This window comes from Mobula hypostoma, chromosome 2 (genome assembly GCF_963921235.1).
Source record: "Mobula hypostoma chromosome 2, sMobHyp1.1, whole genome shotgun sequence".
Taxonomy (NCBI): domain Eukaryota; kingdom Metazoa; phylum Chordata; class Chondrichthyes; order Myliobatiformes; family Myliobatidae; genus Mobula; species Mobula hypostoma.
Window position 1 is genome coordinate 117,955,308 of NC_086098.1, and position 18,321 is coordinate 117,973,628.

General features: G+C 42.2%; 1 protein-coding gene across 2 annotated transcripts in view; it reads right to left on the reverse strand.

The window, feature by feature from the left end:
- Window positions 1-18,321, reverse strand: part of ppp2r5d (protein phosphatase 2, regulatory subunit B', delta) — a 124,347-nt gene that overhangs the window by 21,607 nt on the left and 84,419 nt on the right. For both annotated transcript variants that reach the window (XM_063040525.1, XM_063040526.1), the window contains 3 exons: window positions 4,492-4,600; window positions 2,572-2,625; window positions 1,945-2,115 (listed from right to left, as the gene is read on the reverse strand). In XM_063040525.1, the coding sequence (XP_062896595.1) occupies window positions 1,945-2,115; window positions 2,572-2,625; window positions 4,492-4,600 (334 nt within the window). The remainder of the gene's footprint in view (window positions 1-1,944; window positions 2,116-2,571; window positions 2,626-4,491; window positions 4,601-18,321) is intronic.

The window sequence follows — 18,321 nt, forward strand, 5'->3', positions numbered from 1 at the left end:
GTCATGCAGACAAGTGTGAAGTGTTGCACCTTGGGAGCACAGACCAGTGAGCAGTAGGGTGCTGAGGAGTGCAGAAGAAGAGAGGGGTCTGGGAATACAGATCCATAATTCCTTAAAAGTAAAGAGGGTCAAAAAGAAAGCTTTTGGCACATTGGCCTTCATAAATCAAAGTACTGAGTACAGGGGATGTTATTTTGAAGTTGTACAAAGTATTGGCGAGGCCTAATTTGGAGTATTGTGTGCAGTTCTGGTCACCTAACTATAGATGCCACGTCTTGGAGCTGCTGTAATTTACTACTGCCACAAAAGTTTAAAAGCAGATACAATCATACTGACTTTCCACTTGGTTTTAGAGCAGCTGAACATCAGCAATACACAAGTCAGGATGCTGTTTATTGCTTGCAACTTGGGTGTTCAAAACCTTCACCTCCTCACTACTAATTAACAAACCAAAGCCTGGGCCTCCTTCTGTAACTGGATCCTTGACTTCCTCACTGGGAGGCCAATCAGTACATTTTAGTAATGACACCTCATCCTCGCTGACAATGAAGCACTGACACACCTTAAAAATGCATTGTTAGCCTGATGCTTTACTCTCTACACGCATGACTGTGCGGCTAGGCTCAAATTTTCCAATGATACCACTGCTGTTGGCAGAATTTCAGCTGGTAACAAGGCATACAAGAGCTTGAGTGGTATCGCTACAACAACCTTCTACTCAATATCGGCAAGACCAAGGAATTGAATGCGGATGTCAGGAAGAGGAAGTCGAGGGAACAGACACCAGTCCTCATGAGGGTTTAGTGATGGAAAGAGTGAGCAACCAAGTTCTTGGGTGTCAACATCTCAAAGGATCTAAACTGGGCCCAACACTTTGATGCAATCACAAAGAAGTGGCTATACTTCATTGGAAGGGATTTGGCTTGTCACCAGACTCCAGGCAATTTGAACAAATATGCAGCGGAGGGCATTCTGACTGGTTGCATCACTGCTTAGTATGGAGGCTCCCATGCACAGGACTGAAAGAGGCTGTAGGGGGTTGTAATTCAGCCAGCTCCATCACGGGCACAACCCTCCCAACCAGCAAGTGCATCTTCAAAAGGCAGTCCCTCAAAGGAGGTGGCATCCACTTGCCATCTGGGACGTGAGTTTTCCTAACTACCATTGGGGAAGTGGTACAGGAACCAACACTCCACGTTTCAGTAAGAGCTGCCCCCTGCCCCCCCATCAGATTTCTGAATGGTCCATGAGCACCATCTCACTATTCCTCTTTTGTACCAGATATTTTTGTAAATTATTGTAAATTTTATGCTTTATACTGCTGTATATGCTTGCAGTGCTGCCACAAAACAACAAATTTCACAACCTATGCCAGTGACAATAAATGTAACCCTGCTTCCTGATAATCTATGCCTAAGTGAAGAAATTATTTACAGGTTCCAAACAGTTCATGAGCCCATACAAATTACATTATTCCTTTTTTTTTGAACCACTTATTTTTATAATAATTTATATCTTTGCACTGTACTGCTGCTGTAAACAAATTTCAAGTCTAATAAGTCAGTATAATAGATCTGATTCTAATAAGTCACATCACCTCTGAAGTTAAATGCTGATAATTGTTTGTTTAGTTTCTTCATTTTATACCAACATTAGTTATTCAATCCAGTGGAACCACACTCACTGCTGGAGAGGCCTGAAAGACTGTGTCCGTGGTTTCTGTTCTTGCCTCACCTAACAATCTGTGTTAAAAGAACTCGTCCTTGGACCTGGGAGTGATCAGTTCCAAATTAGCATTGCACAATAATAACTTGGTATCTGGTTTCACAGCACAGACACTCAATGTGGCAGAGATGAAAAGAAAGGCTAATTCAAGAAACAGTAGTTAAAATAAATTGACCACTTTGCCCTTGAGGAGGAAAGCCAAGGGAACGGTGGGCTTACCTGGAAGTGCGGGCTAGAAACACACTTAGCAAGCTGTCGGAACAGTGGCTCCATTACTTTCACAAACTCTGAGGGTTCAATGACATCTAGAATTTCTTCCAGTTCATTCAGAAACATGACTTCCTTTGGACTGTGTGTTTTGGGCCAGAACTTGAGCAAACCTACGATCACCTGGGACAGGAACACAGCAGATACAAGTCATCTTGAGCAGGCAGTTTGGAAACTAAAAACTTCAAAAAGGAAAATGCACAACAGGCGATTCAGTCAATGGGCCTCTGGCCAGATGTTGCTCCCATCAGAAACACTGAGTAGTAAATTGTGGCTCTCTCATTGGTCAAAAGCACATTAACATCTACCTAAGCTACTCCATAATGAGTCCAATACTATTAGCCACCCTGTCAAAGAGCACCCCTCCACAGACACTCAACGCTCCCATTATGACGGCACAGTAAGACTGCTGATGCTGAAATCTGAAGCAATAACTAAACTGCTGGAAGAATTTAGTGGTTTGAGCAGCAGCAGTGAAGGCAGGTTGATATTCAGGTCAAAACCCTACATCAGAACTGAAATACATTTGGAAAAAAAAACACAGCACCTTGAAGTTGGTGTCAATAATACTGTACTTACTGGCTCTGTAAGGCTGCTGTCTTTCTCAAGGAACTGCACCACACAATAGGCCAGCTGAAGAGACAAAAAGACCTTAAGTAAGCCCATTTGATCTCTGACAAGTGAAAACTACTGTAAACAGTAGCTGAATGGTGTAGCTTGTTAGTTACTTCATTCATTTATTTCAGAGATTCAGCTGAGATTTCTACTGAAAATCAGATGACCAATTTGACAAACAAGGAGGCAACACAAGGGTCAAATGATAGTGAGCTAAAACTGGGTGTTGCTGGGTTACTGGGCGGGCTCTATTTTGTTTTTGGACAACATAGGAACCCAACTGATGTGAAAGAGGAGAATATCAAGAGCAGATCTTTGGAGAACATAGAGGTAATGTTATGGACATAGGACAAGAAGTCATTGTAAGCGAATCTCTGGAGAAATCATGTCAGAATAAAAACGCAATCTACAACTTACTAAATCTCACTCAAGAGGCTAGATCGGGGGTAGGCAACCAATGGCCCGCGAGCAAATATTGGGATACTATGCTTATGCGGCCCGTGAGTGGTTTTTCTTTATTCTGAGTGTTTCACACAACCACACTGATGGACATGCATGGCGTCTTGTTACACTGGCCCTAGGTTCCGTTTTGTTCCAAACCAAACACTGGTATATACGAATGACGGGAAGGCAGACTACCTTATTAATATGTATGAGATACTCTCCGTGCATGCGCAGGTTTTCAGATGGGATCATTCAAATTTGTAAACAGAAACAGCGTCACGGTGTTTTAACAAGAAACCACGCTAAATATCCAGATATTTACATGTGCTACGATACTTGTTGAATAACTCGCGTTTCGAAATAAAATCAAAGAAAAAAATTCCAATGGCAATGAATGCAAAACGCAGGGAGGTATACGCTGAATGCCGAAAAAGCCGTGAAAATGAAGGAAATACCCGTGCCAGCTACGAAGTCTCAAAACGTATTACAGAAAAGATGAGGCTTTTGCAAATGGAGAGTTTGTCAAAGAATGTTTACTGGCAGTGGTGGATATTATTTGTCCTGAAAAGAAATCTCTATTTGCATCATCAGCCTGTCAGCAAGAATGACCACACGGCGAATTGAAAGAAATGTCAGCAGATGTTAAACATTGTTTAAGGGATGCTTGCAATGAATTGCACTTGTTTTCCCAATTGTGCTTGATGAGAGTGCAGACTTGAGAGACGCTGCTCAACTTGCAGTGTTTGTGCAAGGAGTGACCTCAACTTTTCAAATTGTTGAAGAGTTTATTCAATTAATTCCTACGAAGGACACGGTTACTGGAGCAGACATTTTCGAAGCTTTGCTGAAAATGATGTCAGAAATGAAACTTAATGTGTCGAAGCTAATTGACATCACAACTGATGGGGCACCAGCAATGGTGGGGCAGAAAACTAAACAGATCTTTGATTACTAATTAGCATCCCTGGTTAAGCACAAATGATTTTCTAGCATGTATTATTCATTGATTTGAAGCAAAACATAACTAGATGTATTTAAATGGATAATTCCCAAATTTCAAATTTTTTTTATGGCATTTATCTGGCCCACAGTCCACTCATTAATATGCCCACAGAGGCAAAAAGGTTGCCAACCCCTGGGCTAGATGATACCATAGATGTTGCGGGGAATGCATGAGTATCACACAAGTTCAATCAATGAGTTTGTGAGAGAGAAATTTTAAGTAAAAGTAGAGAACACTGGAAAGTCAGCAGCTCAGGGAGCAGTGCAGCGATAACACTGCAGGCTGATGACCCATCATTAGATTAAGCAATTTGTTCAACAGTCATCAAGCTCAAACTTTCCATTGGTGAGGATCCTCTGGACTTGAACAGAATTGCATTATGGGTGTTGCAGTATTTCTAAAGGTATATGTAAAGGTACAGGTGAAATATTCCTTACCTGTGGGTGGTACACACTGAGACTCTTCACCTTGTGCAATGGCAACAACACTCTGATCAGGAACATTTTATGCTCTTCCTTTAAAGGTAATGCAAACCCATTGATTATACTGGAAAAAGAAATGAAGAGACGAGACAAATGAAACACTTGACAATTTAATTATAAACCCACAGAAATGGATTAAGGAATTCACAGATAACCAGACAAAAGATTTTAAAACATTCCTATTGATGTTCCACATGGTAATCTTAATCTCTTCTTCATAACTACCAATAGCACCTGCTACTTTGTACAATAGCTGTTCCTCTTGAGACCAGGCAAACATCAGTAGAATATTCAGAATTAACAAGGCCATCTTTGCTTTTGCACATGAGAGACAATGAAATAGGAATCTCCGTCAATTTCCTCTTTCATTATCTACCAACTCAGTGCAGTTCAAATTTAGGATTATTCTGGCCTGTACCATCGTAGATGAGTAAACCTTTGCTACAGCGAACCTACACAAGGTTCAAGGGCTGCATTTTCCCAAGTAGATGAAAGGACCGATTTCTACAGGGATCTTCCCAACCCAATTCAGGTACTTTTATTAAACGGACTTAATACAGAGTTGTGCAGCAATGAAAGACAGCATTCACTCAGTCCCCAAAAGACCTTGCATATAACATGGTCCACCTTTCCCACAAAGTAATAAGCACATAATCTAATCTGATGTTTTCAGTGTATGATGCAACTAAGGGTACCATGGTTTTTTTGGAAGTCAATCAGCTCAACACCATGACAACGTCTTCCCTGGATGATTCATAAACTGTTCAGATCACAATACATGATTCAGAATGAAATAGTTGGTCAAATTTATTTATTTTTATTTATTAAGATAGTGTGGAATACACCCTTCCAGCCCTTGAACCGTGCTCTACAACAATCCCCCGATTTAATCCTAGCCTAATCATGGGATAGTGGCGGCTCACCCACGCAGCAAACGAACCAACTCCAGCTGTCGCCGGCGAGCCCGCAGCCAGCGGCAACCGAGAGGACTCAGTGCGGGGCAGACCTCGGCCCAGAAGCCGACGTCGCTTCTGCCCCGCAAAGAGCGGGGGTTGCTGGGAGCAGGTACTTAAGCGCGCACGGATTCAAACAGTAAACAGTTCAACCCGACCCTGCTCGAGTCAGTGGTCTTCTCAGGGGACTGTAAGTTCACCAATAACCACTTTTCTACTGGTGTCAGACCATATGATTATATCTGGACGCAAAGTGGTGAAAGCTATTTGCTCTGGGAAACTGCCTTTCCCATCCAGTTTGGCATTGGCTGAATTATGGGCCTGTGCTGTACACCCTTGATTTGGAGGCTTCTTTCATAAACGATATGTGATATTCTGTGCAGCATGGGGCATGACATAAGTTGTGCTGCAGTACTCTCTGCTCAACCGGTTCTGTTACAACTTTGAGAACGTTATGTCTCCAAGTGTACATGCCGCTGGAAAGATTGACTCTGCATGTACTCAAAATATGTTGAAGTGTTCCCTTCTCGCCACAAGCAGCATACCTGTCTGTCTTATATTCATACCAGGTGCTGAGGTTGGCAGGTGTTGGGACCAGATCGTACGCTGCTCTGCATAGAAAAGAAATGTGGAGTGGTTCCATCTGCCACAGAACATTCCAAGATAGATGTCGTTGTTCAACACTTTCCCACCAGGTCCAAGCCCCTTGTTCGGCCAGGCCAGCTGTTTTAACTAACCTCTTCTACCTCTCATAGTTCTTGTATTACAAGCTCATGGCGCTCCTTACCTGTAGAGGATGACCACCACTTGTGGGTTGTCCATCCCAAGTCCCTGGCAGCCTAGCTGGATAGCCCCATCCGTCTCCTTGTGCTTCAGTCCAGACTCTGCCTCATCAACTGCTAAATGGGCTGACCACATTCGGCTGGGTGTTCTTGATGACAGGGTCTTCTGAGTCTCAAAGCATCAAGAAAGATCTTACCCTTGGCTACCTTGACCTCTTCAACAAGGGATTGCACTGGATGGTAAGCTTTGTCTGGCTACTGTGGACTGCAGCATTGGTGAGGCTGCTCGGTACTCCAAGCCACTTCTTCACATACTTGTTGATCTTCTGTTCCACTGCCTCAACAAGGGTGAGATCGTCCATGAACGCTCGTATTGGTGGTAACTCCCCTCCGCCATCAAGTGCAACACCTGGTCTCACTGATTCTGCAGCCCTCACAATGACCTCCATGGCTAACACAAAAAGGATGGGTGAAATCACACATCCCATTGGGATTCCAACATCCAAGCTCTGCCACCTAGTTGTAAATCGTTGTCGTACTGCAAAACAAAGTTCCTCACCTTAGCAGGAATCCATAGGAATTCCATCGCAAACGCAATCAGAACATGGGGAACAGAACCATACACATTTGCAAGATCAAGCCAAACTACAGCCAGATTTCTTCTCAACCCTTTCGACTCCTGGATGGTATGTAATTATCATACTAGTATGTTCAAGGCATCCCGGGAAGCCTGGTATTCCTGCCTTCTGCACACATGCATTTACCAATCCATTCTCTATCACAAATGTAGATATTCTTTTTGCTAGAATGCCAAACATAATCTTCCCCTCTACATTCAGGAGTGAAATTGGTCGGAACTGATTCAATGTAGTAGAATTCTCTTCCTTCGGGATGTATATTCCTTCAGCCTCACTCCGTGACAAAGGAACAACACCTTGTCTCCACACCACCTTTAACAATCTCCACAAGTATTTCCTCAGCTCTTCACACTTCTTGAACACCTTATACGGCACTCCATTAGGTCCTGGCACTGAGCCTGACCTTGCCTTTCTAATGAACCGTTCAATTTCTGCCAATTTGGGTTCTGACAGATCGAACTTCACTCCTGGCTCAGTAGGCTTCACAAACTCTGAAATGTCAAGCAAAGGAGCCTCCCGCTGTTTATTAGAGTAAGTGCTTGCCAGGTGATCCTCAAGTTCTTGTTGAGAGATGTTAAGCTGCCCGCTCTTACTTTGTTCATTCAATTTCTTTGTGAACTGGTGAAGGTTCTCAAAAAACGACTTTCTTGCTTTCTCTCTCTTTTTACGTTGTGACTCTGTACAATGGAGTGATGCTAACTTTATTCGAAAATGCTCTCGGGGGGGGGGGCGTCACGTGATGACGTAGGATTGAGATGTGTAAATCCAGCTCTCCCGTAAAAAATCAGCAAAGTACCGTTTAAGCAAAGTAAAGTTAATAAGTACTTTCCAAAAACTACTTATAAACTTCGTAAGACTACTTTACGATATGCCCCGTAAACCGCAACAGAAGAAGTCTGTTGTTGTGAAGTCGCCGCGAGATGGGAAGAAAAAAGGGCCTACTGCAGCGATGGAGCCTCGGATTCAGGTTGGATCTCCTTCGGAGGAGACGCATTTTATCTCTGGCGTAGAAGAACAGGGAGCGATGGCGGAGGTAGCGGTCTCTCGGAAGAAGATGCCGGAATTGCGCATGCGCAAATCGACACAAACTACAAGAACCGACGGCCACTGCAACTGAAAGTGACTCAGAGTCAGGATTGGATACCGCAGAGAATACAGATGAAGAAGAGGAGGAAGAACTGGAAGAGACTGGAAGTAAAGGAGACGACGGAGACATAAGAGAGGCTTTATTGCAATTAACGGCTGAGCTAAGAAAATTAAGAACAGAGCTTAGAGACATGAAGATGTGCTATGATAAAGCTATGACAAGACAGGATAAAATGGATAAGAAACTTCAGAAGATGGAAAGAACAATGGAGCATATTAACGATAGAATGGAAAAAACAGAAAATGATGTGCTTGTCTGGAATACGGAAAGAAATCGACTCTTGGAGAAAGTGGACGTGTTGGAAAATTTTAGTAGACGTAATAATATTAAAATTGTTGGTCTTAAAGAAGGTACAGAGGGAGATAATCCAATAGAATTTTTTCAAAGATGGATCCCGAAAACCTTGCAAATGAAAGAGGAAGACCGATCAATTGAAATTGAGCGGGTACATAGAGCTCTAAGACCAAAACCACAAGATGACCAATATCCACGATCAACTTTAATAAAATGTTTAAGATTTCAAGACAAAGAAAGGATTTTACGGGCGGCTGCCCAAGCTGACAAGAAGAGAAAAGGGCCACTGATGATAGAAGGGAAGAAAATTTTTTTCTACCCTGACATAAGTTATGAACTTTTGAAGAGAAGGAAGAAATTTAATCCAGTGAAAAAAACCCTATGGGATCACGGTTATCAATTTATATTGCGTTATCCTGCAACCCTGAAGATTTTTTTGCCTGGTGGAGAAAAAAGATTTGTTGACGATTACCAGAAAGCAGAGGAGTTTGTGTGAGATTCTTTGAGTATTCACCAGATACAAGAACAAACCCAGGAGAGCGAGATGGATTGAAGATGAAGATTGGATCAAGGATTAGGTCTGTTGAATTTTTAGGCGGATGAATATATAAATGTATTATTAATTATATGAGGGAGGGGAAGAAAGGTTAAAATTTGAGGAATATTAGCTGGGAATAATATTAATTTTTTTCTATATATATATAATTTTTTGTTACGGGGAGCTGGAAGAAACACTGACCAATCGCTACATTATTCATGTGTGCAAGCGTGGCAATAGCCACGACCCGCACAATGGAGGGGGTTAGTGTTGTGCATCTTTTTATTCACAACATTAGTAGGGGGCTATTTTGTTTTTTCTTTGTTTGTATCTTATCTATCTGTTTTTTCTTTTAGCCTGGATGATTGGGAGGGAAACACATAGCAACATGGTGAAGTTCAAAGAGATTCCCCAGGGAACTATGAGAGTTGAGAAGCTAAGTAATGTTTTACATTTTAAGAGATAAATATGAAACATTTTTGAATATTTGGAGCCTTTATTTACAGCTCCGATGATGAAGATCTTGGTTCCTTGGGGGAAAGTAACAAATATATATCAAATTTATTTTTATCCCATGGAGCATGTGCAAACCTTCCAATATTCAGGCCGTTCCTTTTTTTTTCTTTTCTTTTTAGGTAGGAGTAGATATCGGCGGGGGGGGGAGGGTAGATTTTTTTTCCTCATGTATCACTTTGAAAACTCAATAAAAATTATATTAAAAAAAAAGAAAATACTCTCGGAGATCAACAAGCCCTGGCTTGTCACCCTCACTTGCTACCTTCCACCTCTGTCTCAACGATCTAAGCTCTCTCCTCAACCTACTAATCTCCTTCTGGTGCCTGCTTGGTTGCTGTGTAGGATTTGCTTTCTTCAACTCAACCAAACCAAACCGGTACTTTCCAATATCATAAATCATATCGCCCATCGCTTCCAACTTTCTCTTTGATGTTCCCGAGAGTGATCTCCAACATCATACTGATATCCTCATCAAATATATGCCAAGCCTTCTCATCTGCCATTGCTGGCCACTTGACCTTCCTCTTCTTCTCTACCTCCTCACCACCGCCATCATGCAAAGGATCTACCTGGGTACTATGGTCTGAAACCTCACCTGGGTTATCTCTCATCTGATCTAGAGTATGATGACTCTCTCCAGAGCGAATCGCTGTGGCTTGTGAATCAGTGGTTGACATGACCATATCATCTGTGCTTGAAGTAATTTCATCTTCATCCAATGGGATGGAATAGCACTTCAACTTTGCTTGGTGGACTCGTAAACCTTTAATGCTGGAAAAAGCTCTCCCACACCAACACATTGGACACGCAGAGCCTCTTATCCTAGCTCTTGGTTGTAGTCATTCCCTGTAATTAACTGTATCTGTCCGATTTATGACTGAAACTAAGTGCAGCACTAATGCCATATTTAAGTTTACTGACGACATCACTGTTTCTGGCCAAATCAAAGATGATCATGAATCGGCATGTAGGAGAGGGTTTGAAAACATGGTTGAATAGTGCTACAACAAAAACCTCTCATTTAAGGTTAGCAAACCAAAGAGCTGATTTAATGACCACAGGAGGAGGAATCTGGAGGTTCAAGAGCCAGTCCTCACTAGAGGATTAGAGGTGGAGAAGGTCACTAACTTTAAAATCAATGGCATTATCATTTCAGAGGATCTGTCCTGGGACCAGCACATAAATGTCATTACAAAGAAAGCATGGCATAGCCTCTACCTTTTTAGAAGTTTGCACAAATTCAGCATGTCATCTGAAACTTGTCAATATTCTATAGATGCACAAGAGTATAAAAGGTATGGACATGGGCTGGATGAGTGATGAGCTTCTGCATAGGGAGTTCAGGGGAGTTAGGTGCCAAGTTAAGGGCAGGACCACAAGGGTTGTGACCTCAGGATTGCTACCCATGCCATGTGCTAGTGAGGCCAGAGCCAGGAAGATTATACAGTTTAACAAATGGCTAAGGAGTTGGTGTAGAAGGGAGGGCATCAGAGTTTTGGATCATTGGGCTCTCTTCTAGGGAAGGTGAGATCTGTGCATAAGGGACAGTTTGTACCTGAACTGGTAGGAGACTAATATTCTAGAGGAAATTTGCTAATGCTGCTCGATGGGGTTTAAACTAGAGTCACAGGTGGATGGGAACCAGAGTGCCAGCTAGTGAAGAGGCTGTGGAGACAGATGTTGGTAAGACCTCAGACAAAGTCAGGAATCAAAAGGTTGAGCATAGTGCAACTAATATCCTGAGGTGCCTATATTTCAATGCAAGTATCATGGGAAAGGCAGATGAGCTCAGGGTACGGATTAACATCTGGAATTATGACATTGTAGCCATCAGCGAGACGGTTGCAGGAGGGGCAGGACAGGCAGCTCAATATTCTGGGGTTTCATTGTTTTAGATGTGACAAGAGTAGGAGGGATTAGAAGAGAGGCGGTGTTACTCGGTAGGGAAAATGTCACGGCAGTAGTCAGTCAGGACAGTCTGGAGAACTCTTCAAGTGAGGCACTGTGGGTGAACCTAAGAAATAAGAAAGGTATGGCCACGTTAATGAGACTATTTTACAGACCATCTAACAGTTCTAGGCATTTATAGGAACAAATTTGCAGAGAGATCACAGACTGCTGCAAGAAACATAAAGTTGTTATTAGTAGTTGATTCTAACTTTCCACATATTGACTGGGAATTCCATACTGTACAAGGACTAGATGGCATAGAGTTTGTCAAATGCATTCAGGAAAGTTTCCTTCATCGGTACGTAGAAGTCACAATGAGAGAGGATGTGATCCTGGTTCTGTTATTGGGGAATAAGACAGGGCAGGTGACAGAAGTCTGTGGAGGGAAACACTTTGAAATGAATGGCATTGTGATCATTAGCTACAAAGTAAATATGCAAAAAGATTGATCTGGTCTGCAGACTGAGATTCTAAATTGGAGCAAGGCCAATTTTGATAGCATCAGAAATGATCTGGCACGTGAATTGGGACAGGCTGTTTTCTGGCAAAAGTGCACTTGGTAAATGAGAGACTTTCAAAAGTAAAATTTTAAGAGTACAAAGCATATATGTGTCTGTCAGAGTAAAATGTAAAGATAACAAGCGTAGGGAATCTTACTTTTCAAGAGATACTGAAGCCCTGGTCGACAGAAAGGAGGTGCTTTGCAGGTATAGGCAGGTAGGAACAAATGAGGCACTTATGGAGTACAAGAAATGAAAGAGAACACTTAAAGAAATCAGGAGGGCTAAAAGAAGGCATAAAGTTGCTCTAGCAGACAAGGTGAAGGAGAATCTTAAAGGGTTCTATAGATATGTTAAGAACAAAAGGATTTCAAGGGACAAAAATTGGTCCTCTGGAAGGCCAGAATGGTAATCCATGTGTGGAGCCAAAACAGATGGGGGAGATCTTACAGATGCAAAAAAAATATTTATTTACTCAGGAGATGGACACAGTCGATAGAAGTAAGGCAAAGTGGCATCAACTTAATGGACCCTGTACAGATTACAGAGGAGGAGGTGTTTGCAAATATCACTCCACTATTTAAGAAGGGGGCAAGGAAGCAAAATAGGCAATTACAGACCTGTTAACTTGACATCGGTGGTTGGGAAGTTGTTGGACTCGATTGTCAGGGATGAGGTTACAGAGTACCTGGAGGCTTATGACAAGATAGGCAGAACTCAGCATGGTTTCCTTAAAGGAAAATCCTGCCTGACAAACCTATTGCAATTTTTTGAGGAAATTACAAGTAGGCTAGACAAGGGAGATGCAGCGGATGTTGGGTATTTGGATTTTCAGAAGGCCTTTGACAAGGTGCTGCACATGAGGCTACTAAACAAGATAAGAGCCCATGGAATTACGGGAAAGTTACATAACTGGATAGAGCGTTGGCTGATTAGCAGGAAACAGAGAGTGGGAATAAAGGGATCCCATTCTGGTTGGCTGCTGGTTACCAGTGGTGTTCCACAGAGGTCAGTGTTGGGGCCACTTCTTTTTACTGGATTTGGATTATGGAATAGATGGCTTTGTGACTAAGTTTGCTGACGATATGAAGATAGGTGGAGGGGCCGGTAGTGCTGAGGAAACGGAGAGTCTGCAGAGAGACTTGGATAGATTGGGAGAATGGGCAAAGAAGTGGCAAATGAAATGCAATGTTGGAAAGTGTACGGTTATGCACTTTGGTAGAAGAAATAAACGGGCAGACTATTATTTAAATGGGGAAAGAATTCAAAGTTCTGAGATGCAACGGGACTTGGGAGTCCTCGTACAGGATACCCTTAAAGTTAACCTCCAGGTTGAGTCCGGTGATGAAGAAGGTGAATGCAATGTTGGCATTCATTTCCAGAGGAATAGAGTATAGGAGCAGGGATGTGACGTTGAGGCTCTATAAGGTGCTGGTGAGACCTCACTTGGAGTACTATGGGCAGTTTTGGACTCCTTATTTAAGAAAGGATGTGCTGACATTGGAGAGGGTTCAGAGAAGATTCACTAGAATGATTCCAGGAATGAGAGGGTTAAAATATGAGGAACGTTTGATCGCTCCTGGACTGTATTCCTTGGAGTTTAGAAGAATGAGGGGGGACCTCATAGAAACATTTCAAATGTTGAAAGGCATTGACAGAGTGGATGTGGCAAAGTTGTTTCCCATGGTGGGGGAGTCTAGTACGAAAGGGCATAACTTAAGGATTGAAGGGCGCCCATTCTGAACAGAAATGCGAAGAAATTTTTTTAGCCAGAGGGTGGTGAATCTACGGAATTTGTTGCCATGGGCAGCAGTGGAGGCCAAGTCATTGGGTGTATTTAAGGCAGAGACTGATAGGTATCTGAGTAGCCGGGGCATCAAAGGTTATGGTGAGAAGGTGGGGGAGTGGGACTAAATGGGAGAATGGATCAGCTCATGATAAAATAGCGAAGCAGGCTCGATGGGCCAAATAGTCGACTTCTGCTCCATTCTCCTGTGGTCTATCCTGAGGCAAATCAGGGTGGATAAATCCCCAGGGCCTGACAAGGTGCTTCCTTGGACCCTATGAAAGGCAAATACAGAAATTGCTGGGGACAAGCAGAAACATTTAAATCATATTCAGTGACAGGAGAGGTACCAGAAAATAGAGGATAGCCATTGTTGTTTCGCTGTTTAAAAAAAAGGCTCTAAGCATAAACCAGGAGATTATAGCCTGGTGAGTCTGACATCACTTGTGGGAAAGTTATCTGAAGGTATTCTAAGGGACCAGATATATCAGTATTTGTATAGACATGGACTGATTAAGAATAGTCAGCTTGGCTTTGTGCATGTTAGGTTATGTCCAACCAATCTTATAGAGCTTTGAGGAAGTTACCAGGAAAGTGGATAAAAACAAGGCGGTGGATGTTGTCTACATGGACTTCAGCAAGGCATTTAACAAGGTCCCACAGGCATTTAACAAGGTCCCACATGAGAGGATAGTCAAAAAAAGATTCAGTTGCTTGGCTTTCAAGATGAGGTAATAAACTGGATTAGACAATGGCTTTGTGGGAGAAGCCACAGAGGTAGTGGAGGGTTGCCTCTCTGACTGGAGACCTGTGACTAGTGGTGTGCTGCAGGGATCGGTGCTGGGTCCTATGCTGTTTGTCATCTATATCAACAATCTGGATGATAATATGGTTAACTGGATCAACAAATTTTCAGATGACACCAAGATTGGGTGCGTCATGGACAGCAAAGGCTATCATGGCTTGCAAACGGATCTCCATCAGCTGGAAAAATGGAAGATGGAACTTAATGCAGACAACAACAAGGCTTGCTACTTCTGTAGGACCAACGTAGGTAGGTCTTACACAGTGAATGGTAGGGCACCAAGGAGTGCAGTAGAACAAATGATTTAGGAATACAGGTACATAATTCATTCAAGGTGGAATTTAATGAAGACAGGTGCGAGATTTTGCACTTCAGTAGGACCAACCAGGGCGCTGCGAATGGTAGGGTACTCAGGAGTGATAGAATAAAGGGATCTGGGAATACAGGTCCATAATTCATTGGAAGTGGCATCACAAGTGGATAGGGAAATAAAGAAAGCTTTTGGCAGATTGGCCTTCATAAATCAATGTATAGGATGTTATGTTGAAGTTGCACAAGACATTGCTGAGGCCTACTTTGGCCTATTGTGTGCAGTTTTGGTCACCTACCTACAGGAAAGATGCAAACAAGGTTGAAAGATTTCAGAGAAAATCTACAAGGATGTTGCCAGGTCTGGAGGACCTGAGTTATAAGGAAAGATTGAATAGATTGTGACTGTATTCCTTACAACATAGAAGACAGAGAGGAAATTTGATAAAGGTATACAAAACTATGAGGGGTACAGATAGGGTTAATGAAAGCTAACTTTTTCCACTATGGTTGGGTGGGACTGCAACCAGAGGTCATGGGTCAAGGGTGAAAGGTGAAAAGTTTAAGGGAAACTTCTTCACAGAGGGTTATGAGTGTATGGAATGAGAATGGTTCATGCGAGCTCGATTTCAATGTGTAAATGAAGTTTAGACATGTACATGAATGGCAGGGGTTTGGAGAGCTATGGTACCGATGCAGGTCAATGGGAGTAGGCATTTTAAATGGTTTTGGCATGGACCAGATAGGCAGAAGGGCCTGTTTTTGTGCTGTATTTCTCTATGACTATGATTACATATACAGTACGTATTTTGATAAGTTCACTTTGAACTTTGCTCCAGTAAGGACAGACATTATATTGCTGGAAGAAAATGTGGATGAGTCAGTTATAGCACGTTCATAGATGATACCAAGATTGGTGGCTTTATGGATAGTACAGAATATTGCCAAAGAATACAATGGGATATAGATCAGTTACAGATTTGGCTAGAGAAATGGCAAATGGCGTTACTTTAGTTCAGCTAAATGTGAGGTGATGCACTTTGGGAGATCAAATGTAAAGGGACAAAACACTGTTAATGGCAAGACCCTGAACAGTTTGGATGTAGAGAGGAACTTATAGATCCAGGTCCAAAGCTCCCTGAAAGTGACTGCACAAGTTGAAGGGTGTTAAAGGAGGAGTATGTCATGCTTGTCTTTATTAGTTAAGGCACTGAATTCAACAGCTGGCAAATTATGCTGCCAATTTATAAAACCCTAATTAGGCTGATCTGGAGCACTGCATTCAATTTTGGTTGCCCGATTATAGGAAAGATGGGGAGGTCTTGGTGTGTGCGGAAGAGATTTACCAGGTTGCTACCTGGATTAGAGGGCATGTGCTGTGGGGAAAGTTTAGAACAACGCGGGTTGTTTTCTCTGGAGCAGCAGAGGGGAGACCTGAATTAGGACATGTATAAGTGGACAGCCAGTATAATTTTCCAGGGTCAAAATGTCTAATACGATAGGGCATACATTTAAGGTGAAGGGCCTAAGTTCAAAGGAGATGTGCAGGGCAAGTGTTTTTTTTTAACAATAGTTAGGTGCCTGGAAGGCACTGCCAAGGGTGGTAGAGGAGGTAAATATGATAGGGACATTTAAGGTGTTCATTGATTGCCACATGAATGCGGAGAGAATGAAGTGAGATGGACACTGTGTAGGCAGAAGGGATTAAATTAGTTGGGAATTTAATTACTAGTTCAATCAGTCAAACAAAATTTTGTTGGCCAAATGTGTTGTACTATTCTCTGCTCTAGTTAATTTTTCACCAGACTTCTGCTGATGGGGCACGTAGCCTAGTCAGGAAAACGCAGTCTGGTACTCACACAGGAGCCAAGGAAATATTTTTGGTGGTACTATATCAAGTTAGGAGCTCAATAAGTGTTATTAGAAAACAGCTGGGGAGAGGCAGATGCCTGTGAGAGCAGCAGTGTAGCCTGTTTTTAGTGATCACTTCTAAAGCAGGTCACAAGGAAGGAAGTCAACTGTTAACTTTCTGAGCACAGAAAAGATAAAAAAAAGTGACATTAAAGAGTTAAACACCCAACCCGTTGCAAAGAAAATAAACTCTTTGCCAAAACAATCTATTTGATTATCTACAGCAATCATTTCTCACAAAGCCCGTTAATGACAGAACTGATCTTTTCCATATCTAAACACAATGCACGGATCAGCAGATTAACAAGCAACTTCAGTCATGAATTCCCCTTCCGGGGCCTCTCTCACAAATTAAAAGTCTGGCAGGATTGCACAAACATTACACATTAACTTCACAAGTTTTTACTTAATTGCATTATTCAGCAGAATCTCAGCAAGAATCAACTTGAACCAAGTCTCACTTGGCAGCTACTTCAGCCATTTGATTACATATGGGTCCTGACAAATGCTGCTGCTTATCTAATTTATAACACATGTAACAGAAATCCCATAAGAGTCACCACTGATCTCACTTCTAGGCAAGTGGAAGAAATGTCAGTCTTGAAGTGATACTCAGACCCCAAAAATCAATCAAAGAACTTACATTCAGTTACTTCGGCCTTCTTTGTGGCCGAGTTCCAGAAAAATGTAGAACAACTCAAGTGCACTAGATATAGTCCTGGATCTGATGTACGAGTTCCTGGGTCAAATTACCTTTAGCACTGTCATCAATTACCCTCCCTTCACCGCAAGTGGGGCTGTTTGCTTAATATTTAATTGCATTACTGGCTCAGATTATATGTGCATCAGATCTGGGCTGATGTAGTGATTAAAATTCATGTCACCCAACTGAGAGGAAATTAACAAAAGAGGCCAAATGGCACCTGTGATACTACCATCAAATCTGAGGCTCACTGTTGACCAGCAAGACAAAGAATGCAGCTCTAAAATGAAAAATACTGAAGGTCAATCCAGATAAAACCACCATTTCATCTCCCATGAACTGGCTACACGCCTGGCTAAAGCTCAAGAATGATAACATCCAGTTATCATGGGTGAACTACTTTGAACAGAGATCAGAACTTTTTTCACCACGTGAAGATTCACCCAGGTAGTTAATTGTTGACATTTTTGATCCAAGAAGACTTGAAAAGTCTTCATTGCTGAGTGTATTGAAGACAGATGTATAGGTTTAAAGAACTTATGAGAGTCAGGGAAGTGGCACGATTCTTCTGAAATGATGGGGCAGGTGTCAGGAATAAATGGGTGAGTTCAGTTTTTCCTCTATGTTCTCACTCTGCTGCAAATCTCCAAATGAGAAACAAATCTGACACATTAGTTTTCCTTTGGTTGAACACAGCTCTTTTAAGAAAAAACTTTCAAGATAATTAAGCACAAAGTAATGTCATTTCACCACTCAACAGACTAGCTAAGCTCCTTATGTTCAAAGCTGTGGAAGTTGTGACGTGATATCCAAGGCAACTGAAATTTCAGGAGGTCAGGCAACATCTCTGGAAAGAGAAACATCTCAGGTCCTTGAAATCAAAACTTGGAGAATGAGAAAACATGTTACAAGTTGCAGAGAAGAGGATGGCTGGAATGAAGAAAGGGAATATC